Source organism: Myotis yumanensis, unplaced genomic scaffold, assembly GCF_028538775.1.
Source record: "Myotis yumanensis isolate MYYU_CA2020_CCGP unplaced genomic scaffold, mMyoYum1.0.hap1 SCAF_10, whole genome shotgun sequence".
Lineage (NCBI taxonomy): Eukaryota > Metazoa > Chordata > Mammalia > Chiroptera > Vespertilionidae > Myotis > Myotis yumanensis.
The window spans coordinates 14,718,892-14,741,765 of record NW_027223761.1 but is presented as its reverse complement, the minus strand read 5'-3'; the positions used below and the strand labels follow the sequence as shown (position 1 = coordinate 14,741,765).

Genomic DNA, 22,874 nt, shown 5'->3' with positions numbered 1-22,874 from the left:
TTTACTACTAACAGCTCCTAACAAGAGGCAAGTGATTTTACCCCAATAAACCTGTTTCCTCATTCATTCATTCTCTCTCTCTCTCTCTCTCTCAATGTAGAGAATTAAACAATAACATGCAAAAATACTGAACTCAATCCTGAAACATATTAGTATGTTAGTAAACAGAGGAAGAGTTGCTGTTATTTTGCATGGCCATGTAGTTGTACAAGTGTTACCGAACTCCTATTTCATGCCCTATTCCAGGTGCTGGGGAGGCAGCAGGACGGCCAAGGTCGCTGCTTTGACTATAGCACCTGCATCCTTCTGAAAGAGCTCTGGGCAATGGTTCATCAGAAGAAATGTTTACACTGATTACATTAGTCCTAATTGCTTCTCTGCCGTCTTTCACTCAAGGAGAACTAGTCTTCCAGTCTGCAGAGAGTGTGGAAAGTGATGCAAAGAAAATTCCTTTTTTGCCTTATTTAACATATTGCGGGAGCTAGCACATGTTCATACTCTGGCAGATGATATTTGAAACACCATGTAAAACATTTTGCAAACTTCACAGTTTTCATACACTTGTGAGTAGCAATTTCTAAATAAAAGAGTTTACAAGGCTTTAAATTTGCAGTGCCTTTAATCAGAAATTGGAAAATTAAGATCGAGTCAGAAGCAACACGACAGAATGTTTCATTTCCACTGTTTAATTATAAATTGCTATGTGATCCTCATGACAACACTCAGTAAGATTTGCCATCCATAAACTTAGAAGATGGGATGAGAAAAGGATAACATGAGGTTGGTAGTTAAAAGAGAAGCACCTATCAATTTCATGAATGAGGGTTCTATTTACATTTCTGAAATCACAGCTAATTATCCAGTTTTAAGTTAAAGATTCTGCTCTAATTGATACCATTAGTGGGTTTCTAGTAAGAGGAAATACATTTGAATTCTAAGTCTTATTCTCCCTTTAGAAATCCAATCTCATTCAACACATCCAATGGAACTATACTTAGTCTGATAATGTTGATGATGACTCTCCTAGTATTAAAATTAAAAATTCCACGTACCTCTTCTGTTTGCCATGATTGGCTACACCAGGTTGCTGCCTCATTCAATAAATACAGAGGAGGGCATTTAGGTCAGCGATCCAGTCATCTACTTGAACCTCCCACTTGGATTTCTCAAAGCCCTCTTAAGTTTAGCGTATCCCACAGTGAAATCATTATTTTTCTCTAAAGAATTTGCTCCTGATCCAGGGTTTTCTGATGTAGAGAAATAGCACCCAGTTGCTTAAGTCAGAACCTGGAAGTTGCTAATTACTAATTGTATAATCCCAGATAATGCATTTAAATTCTGTAAGTCTATTTCTTGTCCATAAAAATGGCCACAGAAATATTAATACCTACCTCGTAGGATTGTTGAGGACTAAATGAGATTCATTAGCATGTTATCTGGCATATTTTAGAAAAAGCTTAAAGAATGTTGGTAATAATAAGTAACTATTACTGTTATTCTTCACTCCTTTCAGACAAGACCTCTGAAGAATAGCTTCATCAGATCCTGGTTCTGTTTCTGTTTCTTTTTCTTTTTTTTAAGATAATTAAATTTTGATTTAATAAGGGACAGCACTTTACACACTATTGATACTTAGACTGAAACAGTAATACCTTATTTTTCATAATAATTTAAGTTCAAATATCTTGTACATTTTGTTTTAAATTTTTTATTAAGGTATTACATATGTGGCCTTATCCCCCCATTGCATCCCCCCGCCCCCCTCTCTCTCCCCCACTCAAGCCCTCATGCCCTGGTGCCTGTGACCATTGATTATGCTTATATGCATGCATACAAGTTCTTTGGTTGATCTCTCCCCCCTGCCCCTACCCTCCCCTACCTTCCCTCTGAGGTTTGAGCATCTAATCAATGCTTCTCAGTCTCTGGATCTGTTTTTGTTCATCAGTTTATGTTGTTCATTGTAATCCACAAATGAGTGAGATCATGTGATATTTATCTTTCTCTGACTGACTTATTTCGCTTAGCATAATGCTCTTGAGTTCCATCCATGCAGTTGCAAATGGTAAGAGTTCCTTCTTTTTTACAGCAGCATAGTATTCCATTGTGTAGATGTACCACAGTTTTTTAATCCACCCATCTGCTGATGGGCACTTAGGCTGTTTCCAAATCTTAGCTATTGTAAATTGTGCTGCTATGAACAGAGGGGTGCATATATCCTTTCTGATTGGTGTTTCTAGTTTCTTGGGATATATTCCTAGAAGTGGGATCACTGGGTCAAATGGGAATTCCATTTTTAACTTTTTGAGGAAACTCCATACTGTCTTCCACAGTGGCTGCACCAGTCTGCATTCCCACCAGCAGTACATGAGGGTTCCTTTTTCTCCACATCCTCACCAGCACTTGTCGTTTATTGATTTGTTGATGATAGCCATTCTGACAGATGTGAGATGGTATCTCATTGTTGTTTTTTGATTTGTATCTCTCAGATGATTAGTGACTTTGAGCATGTTTTCATGTCTCTTGGCCTTCTGTCTTCTTTCGAAACGTATCTATTTAGGTCCGTTGCCCATTTTTGATTGGGTTGTTTATCTTCCTTTTGTTAAGTTGTATGAGTTCCCTGTAAATGTTGGAGATTAAACCCTTATCGGAGATAAAACATTGGCAAATATGTTCTCCCATGCAGTGGGCTTTCTTGTTGTTTTCTGGTTCTGTTTCTACTTCCTAAACATCTCTCCAGTCATCCGACTCCCATTGCCATCATCCTAATATGAAACCATCATTATATTATGTTTCACTGCTGAAATAGACATACTGGTCTCCTTTTATCAATTCTTGTCTGCTTCAACTTGGGAGTCAGAATGATCTCTCTAAAATTCTATTATGATGTCAATTTACTGCTTAAAGCTCTGCAGTGTCTACATTGTCCTTCCAATAAAGTCCAAAAGCTAATAAACCTGGTTTTCTAAGCCTTTTTGTGATCTGGCCCTGCTTCATCTCCAGACTCCAGCCACTTCCTCTGCAATCTATGCTCTAGATCTATAGGTCCTCTACCAGTTCCCCCAAATTGCCAAGCACATTTTCCTGAGGGCTCTGTACTTTCTGTTTTCTACCCAGAAACCCTTCCCACAGCTCTCCTTCCAGGGTTAATCAGCCTTCAGGTCTTAACTTAAACATTACTTTCTCAGAGATAACATCTTAAACACCCTTAGCTTTCTCAGTAACATACTCTTTCATGACATGCAACACACTCCCAATTACTTGTTCAATGGCTGACTTCCATGAGAGCAGGAACAATATTAGTTTTATTTACTGCTCTATCTCTGAAATTTTACTTGTTGATACTCTGGTTTCTCTACAAATCTGTCACCTATTTTACTTGTTGAATGAGTCAGTATATGATTGACTAAATGAATCAATCAACAAATAGGAAAGGAGAGCTGCTGTATCATATTTTTTTTGGTCTTTGTCAGATCCCTAGGGTAGATGTTCTAAACCTTTGGAATTTCCAGGGTAACAGGAGTGTCCTTGTTATTCCTGGTGGGCCTGTGGATCACACCAGAGTTTATACTACCAAGATGATTCAGAATGAGGAATGGTCATGATGAAGAACAACTGTGTAACTAGAGGGTTGGTTAGGGCTCTGAGCCAGCCCAATCTCTACAAAAGGGAGCAGGGCTGCAAACTGAGTTCAGTCACTGGAGAAATGAGTCACGCCTACAGAATGAAACCCAACAGAGACTCTGGACACTGAAGCTCAGTGGAGCTGTCTGGTTGGTGAACAGTGTGAGGGGAGTGTGATGAGTCCTGACTCCACAAGGAGAGGACCAGTAGCTCTGTGTTCCAAACCCTCTCAGACCTTGCCCCATGTGACTCTTCATTGGACTGGTCTTGATTTGCATCCTTCATATGAAAGCTGTTTTCTTAAGCTCTGTAAGAAGTTCCAGCAAATATTAAACCTGAATTTGTAATCAGTTGGTCAGAAGTGCAGTGTTTGGCCTGGGGAGCTCCAAATTTGTAGGTAGTATCAGAGTAAGCGCAGTATTGTTGGGGATTGTGTCCCTGAACTTACGGAGTCTACACTAACTCTGGGTGGTCAGGGTCAGAATTTGATTACATTACAAAAGCGAAGTTTTAGAAGTGTCCTAAACCTCTAGAAAGCACAGAAATCATATCCCAGTATAATAGAGATACTCCACGGTCTCAGGAAACGAGCATCCTATCATGCTCCTGTAATCCTTTCCTCTGTAACTAGGCTAATAGCCTCTGCCCTTCTGGGGCCTGAGCCATTTTATGCCTGGGCTACAGGGAAGGAAAAAAAAAAGAAAGTGAGTGGATGGAGAAGGAGATTACTTCCAAAAGTATGAAGTTTATCTTTGCTGCTCTCTTAACTAATTATTTTTTCCCCTTCTATTTTCCTCCCCTCAAGGATCTCATTGATCACTAATCTACCCCTATAATCTTCTCTTTAAGCCTCTTCTTTTCTATTTCAAAATAATTTTTCCATGTCTTTCACTAACTAAGATAGTCATTTCCTCAAGGTGACTGATCCAGCAAGTAGACAGGTAATAAACTGAATGTACTAATCCCAATCTATATATAGAAAAGCCTAAGCGACCGTTAGGACAGGACGACTGGCCGGTAGCTATGATACGCACTGACCACCAGGGGGCAGATGCTCAACACAGGAGCAGCCCCCTGATGGTCAGTGCGCTCCCACAGCCAGCCAAGCTCCCTCAGTCCCTCCCTGCAGACTGCTGGCCCGATCGCCCGATCACCGGCCAGGCCGAGGGACCCCACCCGTGCACGAATCTGTGCACCGGGCCTCTAGTAAGATATAAATGAAGATGACATTGGTTCTTTCAGAGCGACTTACATTTCAAAAGGCAATTTAAAACTAATTTCTCACTAGTAAAGTTCTGAGAATGGCAAGAAGATAACCTGCAGCTCTGGATAGTTCTAAACCCTCTGTAACTTCCCTGATCAATCGAGACTGGGAAGCTGCATAACTTCCTGGTATGCACATATCCTTCCTTGGGGGAACGTAGAGACAGTTTCCTCAACCTGTGTCTCCCTCTCCTTGGCCTACATCGATTTCTTCTCCCTTTGATACTTTAGGGACTGAACTCTAAGAAAGCCATCCCAATTAATTACCTGGGAATTTGCCATTTGTAAGCTAACTGGTCCTTTCCCCCAAGTAGCTAATAATACCCTTGGGTCTTTTGTTAAGAAGCTTTGGAAACTTAAGTATAAACAGATACATAATCCTTTCTTTCCTTTTGTTAATAGCTCCCTTGCCCCACACTTCCTTCTATAAAAACCTTCCATTTTGTACAACACTCAGAATGCCCTTCTAGTTGCTAGATGGGATGCTGCCCAATTCATGAATCCCTTAATAGGGCCAATTAGAGCTTCCTATTTACTTGGTTTAATTTTGTTTTTTAACAGTAATAAATAGGCCTAAATACACTCAGCCAGCACCAACATGGCATCACAAGTCCCCCTGTCTGCACCATGGACTCTCTGGTTTCTATAACTTATATAAACAATGGCAGTATGGGATGCAGAAGACCTTCGCAGCATTTGGTGTGGAAATTCTTGGTCTAGGGTAGGATGCATTAAAAGTTGGAATAAAAGCTATGATTGATTTACTTATTAAATGAATCACAAACTAAGTAACTATATTTTTCCAGGAAGACCCTTCTATTTTTAATTCTAAAATAAAGAATGTCACTTTTTTAAAAGTTAAAAACTCATAGCAGTGTAATTTGAAATAAGTATTATCTGTGGCATACTTGAAATCCAAGGCTACTCCGTTGGCCTTGGTAAATTATGCCTCCCACGATACATTGTGCAAAGTCCTCCAAACCAATTTGGAGCACACATGAGAGTCTCTTGAGGAATCAAGTAAGCATTAGAGCAGTCCCATTTTGTTAACCAATTGTTTGCTTACTCAAAGCAATATTGATGTCATTTTCTCTGAATAGTTGAAATTTTTTAATCTTTCTCAACTCTGTGTTTCCTGGCATTTGCCCGAGAGAAGACAGCAGATGCTTACTTATTTTACATAACAGCGTTAAGAATCCAACTCCTCAACCTTATGCATTTAGAGTCTTATCAAGTTACCGTGACCTTTTAGTATGAATTCACACAATTTGTGGCTGTTTTCCTTCCACTTATCTTATTGAAAACGTAATGTTTCTCTCATGACAAAGGGCTTTAGCATTTTCCTTGGGAGTTCAGGAAATATTAATTTTCTTTATTAAGCACTGACTATACTTTGGTAGTTAATGTTATTCAAACAAATGGAGTGTACTGTGGTGATTTATTTTTCTTTTTATCATTACTGGTTTTGTTAATAATCGGTAGAAAAAAATTCCTTCCTGTAACTTAATATGGATTGCTAGATCTTACCAGAAATCAATTCCCTAAAATAAGGGAATATTAGACAGGGGAGATTGACATTAAGCAGAAGAAGTAGGAAAATAAGCCCTGGCCAGTTTGGCTCAGTGGATAGAGTGTCGGCCTACGAACTGAAGGGTCCCAGGTTCGATTCCAGTCAAGGGCATGTACCTTGGTTGCGGGCACATCCTCAGTAGGGAGTGTGTAGGAGGCAGCTGATCGATGTTTCTCTCTCATCGATGTTTCTAACTCTCTATCCCTTTCCCTTCCTCTCTGTAAAAAATCAATAAAATTAAAAAAAAAAAAGAAGTAGGAAAATAAGATTATTTCCCCCTTTCTGGACAGAGGTGGGAGCATGTATGATCTGGATGGGGATGGGAGAGGGAAGAAAGAAGGTGAAGGAACTACAGACCCAGGTAATCATAAGAAAAAGAAAACATAAACACGTACCGCCCCTAAGTTCTGTACCCACACTATAAAAGTTGAAATATGACCTAGCAATAAGATAAAATTAGCTCATAAAGGTGTCTTTATAATTCTCTCAAAAATCTTGACAAACTAAAATTATAATGCAATGTACATAAGTATAAGGTATCTGCTAACTGTCAATAATAATTATGCAAAGCTTATGATTAAGGAGACAGGTGTGGTAGAGGAGGGAGAAAATTAAATGGATAGCCAGTTAATAAGATAATGTATTCAAAAGTGCTGCTATAAACTTTAAAGGATTATGTAAATATTACCTATAATTATTTTATTATTAATCTGTAACCAAGTAGAAGTCAAAAATAATGTTGTGTGTATGTCTCAATAAGTATTCAATCAGAATTATTTAATTACAGTGTAACTTTAAAGTGTTATCTTTCCCATTAGAACATTATACTACAATAATATCAGGCACTTTCTTGTTCACTGTTGGATCTCTAGTTCATTGATGAATGAATGAATGAATGGAGGTGTAATATGAATTGCTATTGCAATTTACTAAGGAGCTGGACTACAGAAACAATGGTTCCATTAGCATATGTGGCCTAGAAAAACATCAGTCCATATGTCTACATATCAATGTTTATGTATTGACACAAGTCTTAGGATTCTAGAAGTGGGGAAAACATGCTTCAGAATCACATGCCCTGTATCCCATCTTTAACAGATCTGTCTGTTGTGCCTAAACTCATACTGTAGACTTTCTATATATTGAGTCAGGAAAGAACAGATGAAGAACGCCTTTTTTGACCCTGCAGTCCGACAGCAACCAGATGCCCAACTTTTACATCTTCAAGGGCATCGGCTCTAAGTATTTTTTTAAAAAATATATTTTATTGATTTTTTACAGTGAGGAAGGGAGAGGGAGAGTTAGAAACATCGATGAGAGAGGAACATCGATCAGCTGCCTCCTGCACACCCCCCACTGGGGATATGCCCAAAACCAAGGTACATGCCCTTGACTGGAATCGAACCCAGGACCCTTCGGTCTGCAGGCCGACGCTCTATCCACTGAGCCAAACTGGCCAGGGCGGCTCTAAGTATTTATAGTTCAAAGTTACCCAGTGAAAAGCAGCTAAAATGTATGTAAAGCTAAGAACAATTGTGATTAACAAAACTACTTCTGAAAGAAAATTTTTTTCTCCAAGAACACAAGTTGAAGGTGTGTCTCCGCTCATTAGAGCTCCTCAATCCATGTCTCTGCCTAAGCCAGCCTTCATTCTTCAGAGCATACCTAGTTTGAAATGGATTATGATGGACTATGGCAGTATCTACCCTAATTAATAAGTCATAGCTGCTACTGATTTGGGAGTTTAAAAAAGTCAAGAATTTTACAGATGTTAGTGGTGCTGCAGGTTTTCCAGATCTAAGCTGAGAAAAAAAGAATTATGAAAGACTCCAGGCAACATTATAAGTATTGACACAAGAAGAACGTGTAGACAGAAGGCAAAAACTAGACCTGTGTCTTCACTCATGTTTTGCTACTGGCTCTCCTATAAGTGAGGCAGTAGCAGTGTGGGTAGGTGGGGCATGGTGATGTGTGATATGGACCAGGCAGGAGCTGAAAAAGATGGCATGGCTAAGCCAGGGTTAAGACACTGTGTAGGGCTATATATGTTTAACTTGTTTTTAAATTGCATTACCAAGAAATTCTATGAAGGACCATTCTTTTATAATATGAGGAAAGGAGGAGAGGTTGTGAATAAAGAAATGTTAGAAAACTTTTTTAAAGCTTTCTCTTTGTTTCTTCTCCTTTTATAGTCCAACTAGAGGCCTGGTGCATGAAAATTCATGCATTGGAGGGGGGGTCCCTCAGCCCGGCCTGCCCCCTCTCACAGTCTGAGAGTCCTCAGGGGTGGGAGGCGACCAGGTGATTAGGGGAAGACGACGCCCCCATCACACCTCTGCTGCTGCCACTGCTGGCAGGTCAAGCCTCAGCCAGCCCTAGTTACCGTGCCTCGGGCTGGTCCTGGGTGACTGGGCAGCCGACATCTGAGGCTTGCCTGTGCCTCGAGCCAGCCCTGGACAGCTGGAGGGCTGAGGGGGCTGGGGGACTCTGGAGGCAGGTGCCCCGGCGGGGCTGAGGCGATTGGGCACCGCCATCTTGCGGCTGTGGACGCTGCCATCTTTGAGGGAGGGGCAGTAATTAGCATATTCCCTCTTTATTGGCTATGGGTGTCGCCATCTTTGAGAGTCAATGAGCATATTTCCTCCTTGTTTGCTATGTGTGCCACCATTTTTGAGGGCAGGGCAGTCAATGAGCATATTCCCTCCTTATTGGCTGTGGGTGCTGCCATCTTTGAGGGCAGGGCAGTCAATTAGCATATTCCCTTCTTATTGGCTGTGGGCGCCGCCATCTTTGTGATTGCGTGCAGGTCAATTAGCATATTCCTGCTTTATTAGATAGGATAAAGAAGACGATGGCAATTCCCAGGTTCACACAGGCAGGGAGATAAGGAGGTTCAGCAGAGGAAAGTTTTTCTGAACTACATACCCTGTTTCTTCACAGAAATGGCTCAAAGAATTTTGGATAACTTTTCAAAGCCCTTTTTCTTTCCTTAAAAGCTGGAGAATATTTTTCATAACAAAGTACAATACTTCCATATCTCAAAAAATCATGGTTTTTGGTAATAAGAGCAAGGTGTGACAAAAGAGAGTAGCAGACTTAGATTTAAAAAAAAAAAGAGGGGGCTAAATGCCAGTTGTGTCACTCAGTCTTTATGTGGCCTTAGGCAAGACCCTAAGCTCTCTTAGCCACATCTTCAACTGGGATGATGTCTCCCCCAAGGGGACAAAAATTGGTTGGGGCCCAGCCAGGATGGCAGTGTGGTTAAGCATTGACCTATGAACCAGGGGGTCATGGTTTGATTACCGGTTGGGGCACATACCTGGGTTGCAGGCTCGATCCCTACCTAGTAGGGGGTGTTCAGGAGGCAGGAGATCAATGATTCTCTTTCATCATTGATGTGTTTTTCTCTCTCTCCCACTCTTCCTTCCTCTCTAAATAAAAATATTTTTAAAAATTGGTTTGGGGCTAGAGAGGATAAAATCTTATTCTTTATATGTGTAAAACAAAAATATACATACATAAATGAGACATACATAAATGAGAAATGCTTTTCTAAGCCTTCATTTCTCAACTATAAATATGGGTCAGCATCCTTCACCTTAAAGGATTACTATGATACAAATATAAATATATACAGAGAATGAGAGACTGGAAATAAAGCAAGCAGAGAAAACAACCAAATGAAGAATAGCCATTAAAATATAACTAAAAATACAAAGATTCAAGTAAATATAGATTAATATAATCTAATAATCAATTGTATTAATAAGATAATTTTTGATTCACTAGTTTTATCAACTGAGCACCTACCCTCCAAAAAGAAAACATATAATCATAGTAAAAATCAAACAATAAATGCAAAAAGAATATATAAATGTGGCAACGATACAAACCTAAAACACCAATTTTAAGGCCTGCCAAGCTTGCTTTAATTTTATCATATATATCTTCGGATGCAAAGTCAGCAGCAATCGTCTTTGTTTCCACTTTGAATTTTTCTCCTGGGGAGAAAACACAAATGGGGAGAGAATTAATACATGGCAATTAAGCACTTAATGCCATTATCCTTCCAAACTCTTTTTACCCCCTAATTTGATATAAAATTTAGACCAGGATAATTTTAGGCAACCATGAGACGATCTAAGACATGATATGAAGACAACACAATAATTTCACAATAAAATTCTAGTGTTGTCACAGAGTTGGCTGGATGTTCCTTAATCAGTTCTCTTTCCAAAAATCAATGACTACTTTTTGGACCCTTAGGTACAAATAATAAAACATGATTCACATCATAATGTTATATACTCTTTAAATATCACTGGCTTTGTGATTTTAATTGCAAACTGATGCTTCATTATCTCAGGAAGAAGTCTTTATGCTGTAATGTATTTTAAAGTGTGATATATTAAAACAAAAGTTCATCTTATTAAAATGAAAATAAAAGTAATAGGATTCTATTGGAATTTAAAAGCTTGGTTAATAGTTAATAGTCACTACATTTAAAAATCCACACAAAACAGTAACAGAGCTACAAAGTGACACAAGAAAGACTTCACAAGACCATGAAGTTCCAAACAGAGCTCATGGAAATAACAGATTGCGAAATAAGACCCTGGGAAAACAGGACTCATCTGATGTAACCATAATGTTTACGCCTGCCTGCACTAGTGAGTCCTTTTGAGAAGATAGCATAGACTGTGAGGTCACCCAGACACGGGTACCAATTTCATTTCCACACCGACTTGCTAAATGACTTTGACATCCCTTGTCTCTGTGTGAGGCTCAAGTGTTATCTACTGGCATACAGGAGGCAATCCATAAAAGGTGGTCTCCCCTTTCACTCCTCAAGTAATCCCACACTCATATCACTCAGTGAAGTTCAGTGGACTAAGAAAGCTTATCTTTGGAAACTGATGAGAATTCATTTAAAAATCCCGTTTCTAAACAAATGATTCTCCATTCGCACGCAGGCAAGTTAGCGCATCACAGAGTGTGCAGCACCAACCCAGGAAGCTTCCACTCCTGACCTAAAGGATTTATGTCTAAAACTAAAGAGCCTGTTCACAAGAGCTGTGGTTCTTGGTTAGACTCAGTGAAAAGTATTGACCCCAGGTAGGAATCCCTGAATAAACCAGAGGGTATTAACTGTATGGCAAATATCTTGTCTGCTGTGAAAGGCATACTTACTATTCCACATAAGTGAGTTACTATATGTGCTCATGTAATGGAGAGCCAGATAGACACAGAGCTGTCATTTCATATAGCTGATCCAACATGCCTCACTATAAATGGTTCGCAGAATTTACCACAAGTAAATAAAGATCTTTTATTAGAGGCACCAATTCATAAGGGAGGGTGGGGAGGAGGACAAAATCAGGAAGCTGAAGAATACCTTTTATTAACTATAAAATAGGAGAAATTTATCTCTTTATTTTGAGAAAACCAAAGTATGTTGCCATACTAGCACCTTATACTGACATTTAGGAAAATTTCTCTCTAGTAATAAAAGCCACTTCACAACCCCTTAATCAAATTTATTTTTTCCAAGTCTCATAGGATATACTTATGTTGCAGCCTGGTATAGATATGCTGCTAAAAAAAAAAAAAAAATTCAGAGACGCTTTTGGAAAAAAACGTTATTTAATAAGAACCCTAAAGTAAACTCTTTCTTTGTGTTCACATTAGAATAAGCAAAATGGCTTCTGATGCAAGTTCTTCAAGATAAATAACATTTTGAACTTATACCTGGATTACTGTGAATCATATTCTAGTTAACACTGCTGCTTTTCCCTTAACTTACCTTCACTGCCTCAGGCTTTCTCGTTTTTTTAAAGTAGGTCAGCTCATGACCCTTCTCTCCTCACAAACCTCCCAGAGTTTCATCTCACTCACAGTAAGGGCCAAAGTCTTGGGGAACAACCTAATTCTCTCTGAACTTATCTCCACCTACTTCTCCCCCAGTTGCTCCCCAGTTCCAGCACAGAGGCCCCGAGGAGTTCCTTAAACACACAGTGGTCTCCAAATATACTCAATGCTTTTGCTCTTGCTGCTCCCTCTGCCTGGAATGTCTAACAGTCGGACATCCCTCTCACTATCCGAGACCGCTGGCTCCTAACCACTCGCCTGCCTGCCTGCCTCATCGCCCCTGCTTGCCAGCCTGCCTGATTGCCCCTAACTGCTCGCCTGCCTGCCTGATTGCCCCTAACTGCTCGCCTGCCTGCCTGATTGCCCCTAGCCACCTCTGCCTTGGCCCCTGACACTTTGGCTTCATCCAGAAGGACATTCGGAATGCCGTCTGGAAGGTCGTTTGGCAGTCTGGTCTAATTAGCATATTATACTTTTATTATTATAGACTTTTCTGTTATTTCATAATATCCTAGCTTTAATTATTCTAGCTTTAAGATAAGTTTTAATATTTCTGACAATGCAAGTCTCTGTTATTATTACTCTTTTTCAAAAGTTTATTGGTTATCCTTACTTTTTTAGTCTCAGTTTTTATTGGGACTGCATGAAACATTTCAATTAAATTTATGGAGAACGACAATGTGGCATTCCTCCAGGCTCTCCATTTACTCAATGTCTCACAAATATCATGTGGTTATAAATTCTTCAATAGATTAAAGAACTAAAGAATTCCACTATTAGAATACTACACATCATTATGCAAAGATACTCAATGCTGCTAATTATTCCTACTGATTTGAACCATTCAGTATTTGAAATTGGATGGGCTGGCATCCTGCTACTTACAGTTGTGGCCAAATACAATCATGCCCCCCTCCCATTCTGAGATGGTCTTGGCCCACTGTCTCTCAGCCTAGTGGCTGAAACCAAAAACTAAGAAGCAAAAAACCCCACAACTCTGATGATTGATATGAGATGTTCAAGGCAATCAACTTACTAGAAATGGAGGCAAAAATCAACTCTGGTTTAAATGGTAGAGAATGAAGCTAAGAAATAGCTGGGCTGATGATACCATTCATTCCCTTTTTATTTACTAGACCACTGAAAACCACATAGCCACAATTGTGGAATTACAAATAGCAAACATTATTCATTACTATAGAGCTATATGACAATGAAGGCCCTCACTTTCTCAAGCCACTCCATCACCTGCAAGAATGGGTGCCCCCCTCCCACAGTCACATGGCTGATTTTTACTCAGAGGACCTGAATTAGGTCCAAGTCAAGCCTGGAACTGACAGAAAGGAACTGCACCCATACGTAGTCTCAAGATGCTGATAAAACACCTCTCAGTATTCAAACTAAGATATTTTTAGGTTCAAATCTAAAAAAGTCAGGAACACATTCCGAATAGCTTTATGTTTAACATATTTTTGGTCTGGTCATCATTATTTTCATTTTTCTCAACAAACTGCTACCGCTTAAATCTAACTAAGTCTTTCTCTAAAAGACTGGAACAGAAGTGAGGACCATATACTAAGTCTTTCTCTAAGAATAATTTTATAGGCCTTAGAAAAACTTCCTTCATTTCCCCTTTTGATGTCTAGGGATATTAGGTCTGAGAATGCTAGCAAAGAGGTCTAATCTACATAAACCCATGCATTATTTACAATCTTTCTATTAATAAAAACCAACGATAATATATTAATTCATTTGTCCCTACATCTGCTCCAAATAAACTATTTGGTTTTTCCCCTAAATTTTAGGTACTATCCATTATGAAAGTCCGTCACATTGACCCTTCACCATCTTTTCTGTATTAAAACTTTCATTATTTAAGAGTCACATTGTGCCACCACCTCTGTGGACTGATTTTTTACAATTCCCATTTTCTCCAAGGTTAAGCTATTTACTTTGTTGGCTGTGTTCCTAGAGACAAAGCTTCCATATAACCTTATTAAATGCTTACCATACTCTATTATTCAAAGAGCCCTTATTTCCTAACAAACATAGATCATTCTTTGTCATCTCTGTGTTCCCAGCACCTAGCACAATGCTTGGCATATATAACAGAGGTCACTCAATGTTTGTTGAGTGAGTAAATGCATCTAGGCCAAGACGACTGACTTATTAACATCATCTTCTCAATAGTTCTTGAACTCTTCCCTATAGAAATAAAATTACATTGCTGGTAAGAGATGTCTATGTGAGATTCAATATAACGTAAAGTACTTGCTATAAGCATGTTTAAGCATTAAGATAAATTGAGAAACAACTCAGTTCTTCCATCTGTCCTACAAGGACACTATCATTCTCATAAAAATAGGAACATTTTATAATTATAAGAAACCTCAGAAACCATCCAGGAGCTTAACTCAGGGGCATGGAGATGTTGGTTAAAGGTATTTAAGGTATGGGCCCCTCTCTCTTTACCCTGTCCTGAAAAAAAGATAATTAGGGAGAAAGGAGAGACTCTTGGAGAAATAGTCCTATATTCAATGCCTACCAATTGTATCTTCTTAAATCTAAATTCATTCAAATCTATTTATAACTATAAAAACATATTGCATGCTTTTAAAAACTCCTCCATTTTTGTAGAAAATGTTTTCCAATAGAGATGTAAAAAGTACGAGTCTTTTGTACTTTCTCTAACTTTAAGGAGAAAACAAACAAAAATTCTCTTCACTTCCCTCTTTTTCTTATTTTCTTTATTTCAAATAGGCTTTACCATCTCCCTCCACTCCCTTCTCCTTGGGGTGAGACACCTCCCTTATGTAGCTCTGGAGAAAAGGTGACTGTGCTCTAGGAGATAATAATTTATCTGACTCCATTTTTAAAGGCGTATTTAATTATAAAGATCAGATATGCTAAACAAATAATGTTCCATTTCTTTTCTACATTGTCCTTGAAAATATACTAATGATCATTTTAATCTCATGGAGAGACCCACTTTCAGTCAAATAAAAAAATTGATCATAGCATTATCAGGATTCCATCTCAAACCAAGTAGCTCTTTCTTTTAAGCCAGTGGTTCTCAACCTTCCTAATGCCTCGACCCTTTAATACAGTTCCTCATGTTGTGGTGACCCCCAATTTCATTGTTACAAATTGAACATAATTAAAGCATAGTGATTAATCACAAAAACAATATGTAATTATATATGTGTTTTCTGATGGTCTTAGGCGACCCTTGTGAAAGGGTCGTTCGACCCCCAAAGGGGTTGCGACCCACAGGTTGAGAACCGCTGTTTAAGCCAAGGTTATTATATTTTATTCATTACAACCTATTTAACTAGAACAACCATCTGTAATAAATAAAAACCTTATACCATGTGAATCTGTTCTACTGATAGGGCATGAATAGGACCCACTTTTTGAAAGCCCCGAGTTCTACCCTTGGTTCAGACACTGTAGACCCTTGGACAAGGCACCTTTGAAGAAATCTTCAAGTAAGGATGTATATTTCCTACACTTTGGGGGGGAGGCCTGCCAATGGAAACATCTGAATTTTATTTTTTGAGGTGAGAAAAATGCAAAAAACATTCCTCACATTACTATAGTTAAGATCCAATATGATTTTGCTAATACAATGGAAGCAGAGTGTTACGGACTGAATGTCTGTGTCTCCCTAAAATTTGTATGTTGAAGGCATAACCTTCAATGTGATGGTATCTGGAGGTGCAGCCTTTGGGAGGTAATTAGGCTTAGATGAAGTCATGAAGGTGAGGCCCTCATGATGGAATTAGTGCCCTTATAATAAGAGGGAGTCAGAGAAAGCTCTCTGCCCACTCACATGCACCAAGGAAAGACCATGTGAGCAAATAGTGAGAAGGCAGCCATCTACAATCCAGAAAGTGGGCCTTCACCAGAAACTGAATCTGCCAGGACTTCCCAGTCTCCAAAAATATCTATAATCATAAAAGCATAATATGCTAATTAGACTAGACGTCCTCCCAGACGACCTTCTGGACAAAGCTTCAGTGGTGGGGGCTGAGGCAGAGGCAGCCGCCACGGCAGTGGGGCTGAGCCCCTGCACAAATTTCATGCATCAGGCCTCTAGTGAGATGTCTGCTGTTGAGGATACCCAGACTATGATATTTTGTTACTGCAGCTCAAGTTGACTAAGACGCAAAGCTTGTTTGAAAAACCATGGCATGAAGTTTGAAGCCCTGGACTTGAGTGCCAGCTCAATCACTTGTTGGTTGAGGGCTCTTCCTTCAAGTCTTTTAACCTTCAGGAATACTATTACTATAAGAAATAACAGCCACCCTTCAGAGCTCTTATGAGGATTACATGTTATAGAACATGAGAATGTACTTTAAGAAACAGTAGAGTCTTATACAGATAGATGTTTTCTTATATCTGCCAATGTCTACAAAGATGAGTACATCACATATAGTTGCTTTTTTCCCTAAATAGCACAGGCGATGGTAGGCATTATTTGTATAACTAAGTCTTTCCTCTTTGCATCAGATGCATATCTTTTTTCAAATAAAGATATGCACATCCAACTCTGCCTTTTAAAAAGTGATGTATTTATTTATTTATTTATTACAGAATCATCCATGGAATCAATGGTCATGATATACTACTTTTAGCCACACCTTTTGATGAAGGAGTTATGTGTGAACCCAACTGTTGCTCTAACAAATATGAACAAAGCATGCAAAGAAAAAGCAGCTCATTCCTGCAGAGTGGGGTTTTAAATAAGAGGTGACATTTGCATTGAGTCCTTGAGGAACAATCAGCCTTTCGGAGAATGGGGAGTTTGGCAAAGGCAGAAAGTGGAGGAAAGGCGCAACATGTTGAAAGAATCCCTGTGGGTAGAGTATGTGGTACACAGGGAGAAATGAGAAGAAAAAACTGTAGAAGAAAGCTGGTGGAGGTTGTGTGTGCTGAGATAACAAGCAGGGCCAGCTACATAATTGTGGGGCCTAGTGCAAAATAAAAAGGCAAGCCCCCTCTCCAAAAAGTATTAAGAATTTCAAGATGCTGACAGCAGAGCATTTAATCAAGTCCGGGGCCTTCTAAGCACAGGGCCCTGTAAATAAGCTTATACTTCATCCTGTGTGTTATAAGTACTTCGCAGAGGCGATTAAGCTAGGAAGTGACAAGGTCACACTTGCAAAATGCTAGTGGCAGAGGAGAGGGCACAGGGCCTGTTATAAAAAGTGATGCGGGGTAGGGAGAGGGTATAGCAGCTGCTGCATGAGCCCCACTAGAGAAGAGGCCCTAAGGGAGAGAGGCAACAGCAGGAGTGGGAGGCAGGCAGCTCAGAGACACTTCTCTGTTAGAGGCTGATGGATTTTCCCACTGATTAGATACACGGCTTTAGGGAGAGAAAAGATACAATGGTTTATTCATTTGCTTTAGAAATCTGGTTAATAAGCCATCATATCTCGGAGCTAAAACAGTCTTCATAGTTTCATGTATGAGGCAATATTCCTATGATTATGGCTTATATATTTTTATCATGTAAAATATGTCCCTGTTATTTTTTAGTAAAGCAAGTTGTTGTTTTTTTTTCTTGAGGTAGCTTACTTCTTCTCTTTGTTGGTTGAAAAATGAAATTACTACCAATAAGACTTGGGCCAGAGTTGACCAATTTTCCATGCAGGATAACCATGAACTGAAATCAATTTGGAAAGCAAAAGAGATATTTTTGTAACCCTCCATAACATTCCTCCCTTCTTCTTTCAAAGAGAAAGATAGCTAAAATTAATTAGAAGTCAAATATCACACAGTACATTTCTTCTAAAAATGCTGATAGAGCTCCTTTTTAAAAATAACCTCTTTTAATTTTAACCTGTCACTTTGTTCTTATATGATTCTGTTCTGGTTTTGTGAAGAAAAGTATTCTTTTCAAGATCTGAGTCTCTCACTTTGGTATTTAGAAAAAGGAAGCTTAATAGTTGCTTTTGTTTCTTTAAAAAACAAAACCCAACCAGAAACTTTTGAAAAAATTACCATAAAATTTTAAATATCAACTATTGAAATGAGTATTTACTTTACAGCAATTAACACTTTGAAGGTCAACATAGTTAAACAAAAAAAACCCACCCCCTTTCATTTAAATTGTTCAAAGAGCATAGTTTTCACACATTAAACCAAAATAAAAGCAAAAATGCTTTATTTGGAGTCTCCTCCTGCTCTCTAAGAACTAAGGATAAGAACTTGATACAAATTGTCACAAACTGGGATGTCCTAAAGGACCCTGCTCAAATTTGACCAGTTGTCCCAACAATGTCCTTTACAGCAAAAAGGATCTAAATCAGAATCACCAGTCATATTAGCTGCCACCTCTATTTAGCCTCTTCCAATCTGGAACAGTTTTTCAGACTTTTCTTCACCTGTACGACTTTGACACCTTGAAGATTACAGGCCAATTACTTTGTAGAATGTCCTCATGATTAGATTCAGGTTATGTATCCTTGGAGGGAATTGCACAGAAGTGAAGTGTTTCTCCTTGCATCCTATCAGATGGTACACAATTTCAAATGTCCCATTACTGATGATAACTTTGATTTCTTATTAAGGTGGTGTCTCCCAGGCTCCTCCACTGTGAAGTTACTATTTTTCCCTTTGTGATTAACAAGTATTTTGGAAGGCAGCTATGCTCACCATTATACCAACACTGCACAGTTAACAAATATTTTAGTATTTTGTGGGGAGATATTTTAAGACTACATAAAATCCTCATCAAAATTTCTATTTATTATGCATGTATTTATCATTATTAGTATGAGCTCATAGTTTCCTATTTTATTCAATAGATTATCATTTGTTTCTCTCCTTTCAATTTTAATGTTAAATTTGTCCAGATATGGTTCATGGGACAGAGTCCCTTGAAGCTGGCTTCTGTATCTTTTTGACATGCCTGCATTTTTCTTTGACTATTTTCTTGCATTCTGGCACAAGATATTCCAGGTTCATCTTCTAATCTATCTGCCCCAGCCCTGAAACTAGCCATTTCTCCAAGGAGCTCTGGATCCTTTATTAGAAAACAGAATCTAGAAACCAAGATCTGGGTGCTGAGTTTGCTCTCTGTGACTGGGCGCTGCTGGTCCAAGAAAGACCATAAGCTTTAGCAAACCAACTGTTGCAGAGCACAGGCACAGTGCAAGAACCTATAGGGGAGTGTCCCGCAGAGGAATTCGTTGCCATTATCTGAGAAGCTTTGACAGCAGAGCCAAAAATGCAGTAGGTAGGCCTTGGGGTTCTCTTCCAGAGCTCAGATCATTGTAAATCATCTTTTAAATTAAGCACACAATTGTCTTTGATACAAATTGCATAATAAAGGCTGATAAAATGCTGTAACTTAAGCCTTAGTTTAAGAAGGGACAGCTTTATTTGTAGTCTTCACTTGGTAGATACAAGTCTAAATAAATAAAATATTTGAGCTTTTTAGGGGCAAAACAAGCTCTTGGTTACTTATTGAGTTTCATGTTAAAGATATATAAGCAACTCCATTCTTTGCCCAAAGCATTTCCAGAAAGTGTACCAAACAGATATTGAAAAGTAGATTTCCACAGAAACAATTTTATAATTGGAATTTCTATTACTAATATCAATCATAGCTAAGCACAATAACATAATATAAATACACAAACATATATCATTAGCCTCTATAATAATTTAAAATAGTAAAATTATGCTCCTAGTACTGATTGTCTTGAGGACCCAGCTTACTATAAAATATATATATATAGCATATAAAAAATGTAACTATCATATCACAAATTTGGCCTTAAACCATGTTTGTTAGTCTGACAATACATAATAAAACTGCCTTCTTAGAATTTAGGAGAGCTATTTGGACAATATGGCCCTTTAAATAAAAAGTTCAAGGAAGCATAAGCTAAACCTTTTATATTAACAAATTTCTCTGTAGCAGACAGTGTCGTTTCCATTGCCCTTACAAGTTGCCTCAAAGTAATGTTGTAGAAATTCCATAGATATCATTAAAATGTAGGTAGCATGAAGGCAAAAATTAGTACTTAAAAATAGCCAAAATAAGATTGGCTATTAGGCCATAATATGAATACACATTCACTGGATCCAAACCAGTTATTAGAGTAGCCCCTGAACTACCTAAAACTGTAGGCAAAATATTCTGTATACATAAATCCTCAATGTCATCAATAGGTTCTGAGACTTAGTTAAATGAAACGATGTTTAATGAAACCAATTTTATCATAGGCTAACTGATATAAACAAGAGTTAAATTCCTATGGCATATCTCATCAATGTTATAATGAGACAACATTGAACCTATTTGAGGTCCTGCTGTATATACATATTTTTAATAGGGTTAATTTTTTATCACTGGGATTCACAAAAAGATCCATAACACTCAAAAGAGAAAATATTTTTGGTTTTGTGAAGGGTCTGGGCTGTAATCTTACTGACCTTTCATGATGCATAGCTACATATTATATACACAGAGTTGATTCATGAGTTTACTATTTGTGGTATGGGGAAGGTTCTTTTTTTTTTTTAACATAAAAAGACTTTTTCTAAATATGCTACGCTGCAACTTGCTTTTTTTCACTAGAGATTGCCCTCCATGTCAGTATATACAGACAGACATTTTAAATTACATAGAACAGCTGGGCCATAATTTATTTAATCAGTCATTCAAGACATGAGTAGGCACATATCAAAAGAAGAATTCATTGTATTGGAGAAGGGGAATATATCATAGCAAGTTAGAAAGAAACAGAATGTCAATGAATTCAGAGGAACTTTTACAGGTCAAAACATTTTTTTTTTTTTTAAGACAAAGGAAGGCTGGGGAAACTGCAGCATGTGTATATTTGTTACCTCCAAAGCAAAAGCTGTTTGACCAGAAGTAATGGATGCAACTAAGGTTGCCCCTCTGATTCCAGGATCCCTCTCCAACCAAAGACATTATAATAAAAGAGAAAAAAGCATACAAATAAAGTATGTAAAATAAGTCATAACCCACATGTAGTCTAGTGAAGCCCGTCTTAGGGGAAGGTCTGGGGAAGAATTTGGGGAAGGCTATTCCACAGGCAACAAAGGCAAGAACTCATAAGGAACAGCACCTGAGTAACGTACTAAAGAGCCACACTGAGCCAAAGCACTCGAGAGCTTTTGTGGACCCTGGACACCTATTTCACCCCCATAATTACGGTCCTCACAGATGATAAACCACGTGGCTGCAGTTTTAATCATTCATTTCAAGGGCTGGAAGAAAGCACTGATCAAGGAGAGGTGGACGCTTACATTCCCACTGTCTTGTGTACAAGCTGGTCCGATAACACAGCATCTGTGAGGGCTGAGCCCCGTCTCTAACTAACTTCACTAGACTACATGTGGGTTATGACTTATTTTACATACTTTATTTGTATGCTTTTTTCTCTTTTATTATAATGTCTTTGGTTGGAGAGGGATCCTGGAATCAGAGGGGCAACCTTAGTTGCATCCATTACTTCTGGTCAAACAGCTCTAACTAAAGAGAAGAGTGGACTAGGGAGCAAATTAGTCAGTTTCTCATTTTTCACTGCTATAAACAATTTTATGCTGCCTGAGTTTTCCTGTAGGAAAAATTTCTAGAAGTAGAATAGTCAGATCAAAGGGTACATGTGTTTATAGACTGGGTAGAGGAAAGGGAATCACATTTTTACAGTTTGTACAAATGAATTAATTAGTTGGCTAATTTCGGAAAACAAGTCGCACCTTTGTCATTTTAAGAGAAAAAAAAATACTCCCTTTGGTCAAGATGGGCTCCCAGGCCTACAAGAACTATAAAGAGAGCCAGGCTGCAAGTTGTAAAATAAACAAAGAAACAAAGTGTGGACCAGAAGACAGGAGTGCTGGAGCAGTGAAAAAACGAGTCACTGAAGGAGATCTTGGAATGTTCATCCAAGCACAGGCTGGGGAAAACGGCCAGAGGCATCAAACAGTTGGTATGCGGGCAAGGTTGCTCCTGTCATGGAAATGGAGATGCCAGTCTCTCTTCGCTTCATGCCCTTGAACATATAAACTCTCTGGGCAGGAGATGGCATGCTCGTGAAGGGAGCCTCCGGCTTTATTTTGGCTTCCTCTGTACAGCTGCCTCCAGGGAGTAGTTATACTCTCAGTATACTGATTAGCTATCCTGTAGGTACACTGATAAGAAGGCAGTCATTCAAACTAAGCTTTCGATTTTGTTTATCAGCCTATTAAATGTGGTTTCATGCAAGTTTCCCCTCGAAAGGCATGCTCACTGAGTATCCTGACAAAACTAGGTCTCAGGACCTATAAAGTTATCTGCCAGCGCCTCGATCTTGGTCAGTTCTCAGGAGTCTGCTTTCGAGGCTAACAGGTGGAACTGAAGCTTTCTGTCTTGGAGGCACATGGACCGTCTGTGCCCCGCCCAGATCAGCGGTCTCCGGCCGCAATCCTTGGTGCATCACTGCAGGCACTGCAGGTGCACAGCCCTGGTCCACGGCACTGCCAACAGGCCAGGCTCCACCGTGGGACTGGGGTTCAACACTTTCCTCTTGCA

The 22,874-nt window shown here is 38.9% G+C and overlaps 1 protein-coding gene across 1 annotated transcript in view; it reads right to left on the bottom strand.

The window, feature by feature from the left end:
- Nucleotides 1-22,874, bottom strand: part of HSD17B12 (hydroxysteroid 17-beta dehydrogenase 12) — a 127,233-nt gene that overhangs the window by 28,095 nt on the left and 76,264 nt on the right. The window contains exon 4 of the mRNA XM_070427832.1: nucleotides 10,348-10,455. Within this exon, the coding sequence (XP_070283933.1) occupies nucleotides 10,348-10,455 (108 nt within the window). The remainder of the gene's footprint in view (nucleotides 1-10,347; nucleotides 10,456-22,874) is intronic.